The 5,170-nt window shown below is 45.6% G+C and overlaps 1 protein-coding gene across 1 annotated transcript; it reads left to right on the top strand.

The window, feature by feature from the left end:
* The first annotated feature begins 2,264 nt into the window (after positions 1–2,264).
* Positions 2,265–4,656, top strand: LOC123141320 (B-box zinc finger protein 22). Its single transcript, XM_044560497.1, has 2 exons — positions 2,265–2,571; positions 4,119–4,656. Exons 1-2 carry the CDS (start codon positions 2,344–2,346, stop codon positions 4,533–4,535), a joined length of 645 nt encoding a protein of 214 aa, XP_044416432.1. The 5' UTR covers positions 2,265–2,343; the 3' UTR covers positions 4,536–4,656.
* Positions 4,657–5,170: the final 514 nt, after the last annotated feature.

Genomic DNA, 5,170 nt, shown 5'->3' with positions numbered 1-5,170 from the left:
TACGCAACAAGTGGGTATGTATTTACTCATGGTGGTGGCGCAGTGTCATGGAGGTCTTGCAAGCAAACCATATTGACGAGGTCAACTATGGAAGCAGAATTAACTGCTTTGGACACAGCTACTGTTGAGGCAGAATGGCTGCGTGAGCTCTTGATGGACTTGCCGGTTGTTGAAAAACCTGTACCGGCTATTCTTATGAATTGTGATAACCAAACGGTTATCGCTAAAGTGAACAATTCTAAAGATAATGCAAAGTCATCAAGACACGTGAAGAGACGTTTGAAGTCTGTCAGGAAGTTGAGAAACTCCGGAGTAATAACTGTTACGTATATACAAACAAACAAAAACCTGGCAGATCCCTTTACAAAGGGACTATCACGAAATGTGATAGATATTGCATCGAGGGAGATGGGTATGAGACACATAGATGTTACACCATAGTAGTAACCCAACCTTTGTGATCAGAGATCCCGTGAATAGGATCTGGGAAGAACAAGCTATTGGTTAACTGAGGAGAGTAATAACTAATGATCGTCTCCAAGTGAAGATGCAAAACTCTCAGAGCTGTAAGGCTCAGATTTGTAAGGCAGGTTGGCAACATGCCTTAACGTGGTTCTATTGGCTATAATTAGCAAAGATGTTGTCCAACAGAGCAGTCTTGAAAGAACACACCTATATGAGTTCTGACTGTAAACGTCGCAGTCTATGAGATTTGGGTGATCTCTAGTAAGCTCACGAAGAGACCAGGGAGTATGACGTATAAGCTCCAAACCGCGGGGTAGCCTACTGGCGGTCAGGTACTGGTTAAGACTTTGAGTGAAACCTATTCACACAAAACTAGCAATTCAAAGCATAGTCCATTGTCAAGTTGTGAATGGATGTAGCTTAAAGTTCTAGGCAGAAGTTCAACTTAACAGTCTCTGCTGAAACACTGGTATATTAAACAAGTGGTGAGAGAAGGCAAATCTCTAAATGGGTATTTGAGATCTGGTGGGGGATTGTTAGAATTAATGGGCTAGGCCCATTGCAATTTCTGAAATCTCAAAGCCCATGTGTAAACCACACGCGCGCGCTCGCTCGCCTCGCCGGGCCGGGCCGGGCCGGGCGGGGCGGGGCGTACATGCGACATGCGCGTGAATGGTCCGCCGAAATCCGGTCCGTCTCCTTGCAGGAGCGCAGCTTCCTTTTGCCGTTTTATTTTTATGTCTTGGCAGACAAGTTTTGATTTCTTGTCCGGTAAGTATACGAATTAGAAACCGAGTCGGTTTGGGATTGTGATCGCGACACAATACCGCCTCTGGTCCTAATATATATATACAGCTACCGGCTGCGGCCAGAGACACACCGAAAACACCTAGGGTTTTGCCTCATCTCACAACTTGCGCCGCCGTTGTAGTCTACTCCATCCCAAACGCCGGCGTGCATCGGCGCGTGGGAGAGCAGGTCTCCGGAACCGTTCGTCTTGTGCGCGACTGCTCAAATTCGTCATCACGGGTCGTCTTCCGTCCAAGTCGGGCGGTGCTACTCATCGTCGTATTCATCGCCGTCAGCAGCAGATCGTCGCCAACATCGTCATCAACACCGTCGCACTCATAATAGCTAACGATCAGTACATCCAACATCCTCTGTTCATGTCTGTCTCTACAACTATTGTTACGTGTTTGCTGCTGTTATGCATGTCTTGTTGTTCTTCTAGTTTGCTAGATTATTGCATGCTAGTATCTCTTCTAGTCATGAATTATTTACTGGAATTAATCATGAACTTGCATAATATTCCAACAATCTTGGCCTTGAGAAGAAGAAAAGCCGCCCTTTGGTCAGACGATATAAAACCACGTCATTTATTATGTTATACGGAGGGGTTACTATCTTTATAAAATACAAAGAAGTTGAAATTGAGAAAAATGCGCGGTGGACTCGACTAAAGATCTCGGGATTTTCTCCTATAGCTGTGACTGAGATGGACTTTCCGGTAGACCTACGTGGCTCTTTGACACAACATAAACCTCTTCTACGGCTAACCGGAGCCTCATGCGTCGGTCTATCAACCGCACAACGCTCCAGCCGTGGCTAGCAAGAAAATTAAAACTTGTCAAAAAAGGGAAGCTGGTACTCCGTACTAGAATTACCGACGTGGCATGTAGTGCAGCCTGCGCAGGGCATCAAGATATTTTCTCGGACAGCGACCTCCACCTACCAAAACTGGCAAGTGTCCGCGATGCTACTAATACCATTTCCCTCTCCCTCCCGGCTCGCACCCTCAGAGTCTCAGTATCCATCCTTCATTTTAGATTTTTCCTTCCCCCTCACGCACACCCTGACACGGCACGGCCGTACCCGTACATGCTCATGAAGATCGGGTGCGACGCGTGCGGGCAGGCGGAGGCCACGGTGCTGTGTTGCGCCGACGAGGCCGCGCTGTGCCGCCGCTGCGACGCCGCCGTGCACTCCGCCAACAAGCTCGCCGGCAGGCACCACCGCGTCGCGCTCCTCTCCTCTGCGCCGGCCGGCTCGTCATCGCCCGGCGCCGGCGACGACGGTGGGACCCACCCCGCCTGCGACATCTGCCAGGTACTTAAGCTTGAGCTTTCTTGCAAAGAGGGAGAGTTATGCTTGACGTATGCTCCATTTGATTGTTGTGGTGGATAATTATGTTTTTCTTGCTTATTTGACAGTTGGTTTACCTGTTCTTCCGACTTTCCTTAACTATTTAGCTGTTTTCTTGTGCGAACTACTCCCTCCGTCCTACTATAATGTAATGCAAGACATTTTTTGACACACCGATCCTATAATGTAAGACGTGTCAAAAAACATCTTACATTATGAGACGAAGGGAGTAGTATGAAACAAGTTCAGCATTATGCAATTGCAAACTTAATTCGTGATATTTGTTAAACGGGTGAGTATAATATCAATGTTCTGCCTCAGGTTCTCTAAAGTTGCCATTTTATACGCTGACTTGATCTTCAAGATGCATATTTGACCATTCATTTCTATTCGAGCTCCCAGATTGTGATAAAAATAAAAACGTGTTCTGAAGGTAATTTGATGACAAAATTGAACATGTGATTCTTAGGCATTCAGTGCCAAAATCCGTAGTACTACTCCAAACTGGTCATAATTAGTATGTTAGTAGCCAAAATAATAAACATTTAACTCTAATCTTGTGGCGTGCCAGCTCCGCACTGGTTGTTCTTGGTGATACTCCCTCCATTAGTCTACAACAGAGGGCGTGAATGTCTTCCCTCCATTATTCTAATACTTGGATAAATGTGTTCCCTGTTGCTGCTTACCGGTCCATCTTTGTCGCTCTCGTCAACAACAGGCACCACAAGGTCTTCTACATTGACTTGTGGCTCCTCGACCGGGCATTGTACGTCGCCGATCCCATCCTGTTCTCTCATACGGATATGGAGGTCGAATATAGAGGTCGCTCTTGTTCCTCATTTGACTCGGGCTACCGAAAGCCTACCGTAATTGTCTCACCCTGGTGCTCGCAGGGTGGCATGTAGGTGCCAGACACACACGCCCTTGCCCAGTGGCCTCCCCTCGACGGAGTTCCGGTCCCTGACGCTCTACTGGTTGTGATGCCTCTGCGACGCCTCTCCCTTCTGCCTTTTCGGTTGGCTGTCTGTTTGGTTGGGATGTGGCTTTCAAAAAGCTGGTTGTGGGATGTTTTTTTTTGAAACGGAGCTGGTTGTGGGATGTGAGCTATGGAAAAGCTGTTGTGAGCAGTGTTGTGGTTTGGTAAACTGATTGTCTCAATTGTGGCTTTGGAATAAAATGTTTGAAAACCCCCTGAAATTATGAGAGTTTTTAAAACTTAGCAAGATATTTTAAATAGGGTAAAACTATCAAAATATGAGGATTATGAGGGTGAAAGAGGAAATTACCCTTATTTGTATAATCCTTTTTTTTTCTTCTAAAGTGACATGGTGTGCAGCCAACTTATTTATTTGGGGATTGTAATTTCTAAAATTCTTATTAAAATACAAGAAAAACGTACATCTGTAAGTCTTTATTGTCAAAAGGATTTTCAAAAGAATCTCCTAAAATTCTAACTGATATGAGTTTTTCATTCATAAATATGTACTATGTACTTATATATTACATTACAGGAGAAAACGGGTCACTTCTTCTGTGTGGAGGACAGAGCCCTCCTGTGCCGAAGCTGCGACGTCGCCATCCACACCGCGACTCCCCATGCTTCCACCCACCACCGATTCCTCATCACCGGCGTCCGCGTCGGTGTTGATCAGGACCATATTGGCGATGTCAGTGGCGCCACAGTCGGCAGCCCCAGCAACAGCAGCGCCAACGGAAGCAATAGCATGCCCACCTCCGAGAACTTCGCCATTGCCAACGGCCAGCGGTCGGAGGAGGGGGCGGGGCTGATCGGAGGAGGAGAAGATGACATTGGCCAGCAGCAGCAATGGCCTTGGAGCGATATTTTTGCTGACGATGGCGTTGGCATGGATCAACACCAGTGCTACCCTGGCTTCTCTGAACCTGGTTCCTCCAGCCTCACTGGATGATGAAAGCTCAACTTAAATGGATTTATTACGTCCTCCATTCCATATTACTTGCTGCTGATTTAGTACAATGGATCGGAGGGAGTATGTATTTGGCATGAGTTGATAGAAAAAGCTATTATAATATGTCTTTATTTTTACTTCAAAAAGAAAGCAAATGATTACAATTAGCTCTAGCCTGTATTTTCCCACACTTGGCGTGAAAGCGACATACATATATCACGGGAATAGTATACTTTCAGCACATGCACAGAAGGAACATGAAGAGGAAGAAAAATTAATTGGAGGATTTGCAATCATTGAATCTTCAAAAATAAAGTATACCCCTAAAGATTACAAGATGTGTATGTAATTAATAAAGGGTTGCTCTCATTTAATAAAAATATATCTTGATATGTTTTTCTCATCATACATCCAACACTGGTCGACTCTTTGAAGTATCTTTACTATTCCCGTCGATCCAAATTAATTGTCCATCTCATGAAGGCCAATGATATTAGGCCACCATAGTCAAATGGGTTACAGTCTGGTCCAAGAAAGAACAAATATGGCGATTCCATGGTCCTAATTCTATATATCACCTTGCAGTTGATGAGCATTTGCGAAGCGTCTTCCATTCCCATGGCCAGGGCTCACTA

The sequence above is a fragment of the Triticum aestivum genome, chromosome 6D (genome assembly GCF_018294505.1).
Source record: "Triticum aestivum cultivar Chinese Spring chromosome 6D, IWGSC CS RefSeq v2.1, whole genome shotgun sequence".
Taxonomy (NCBI): Eukaryota; Viridiplantae; Streptophyta; class Magnoliopsida; order Poales; family Poaceae; genus Triticum; species Triticum aestivum.
Note: the sequence above shows the minus strand (reverse complement) of the source record. Positions and strands in the feature narration are given on the sequence as shown.

What these genes read in the sequence shown, in the direction of transcription:
- LOC123141320 (XM_044560497.1), top strand. Translation starts at nt 2,344, where the DNA reads ATGCTCATGAAGATCGGGTGCGACGCGTGCGGGCAGGCGGAGGCCACG. An exon ending in CCGCCTGCGACATCTGCCAG is followed by an intron (nt 2,572 to 4,118) that starts GTACTTAAGCTT and finishes ATTACATTACAG; the next exon opens with GAGAAAACGGGTCACTTCTT.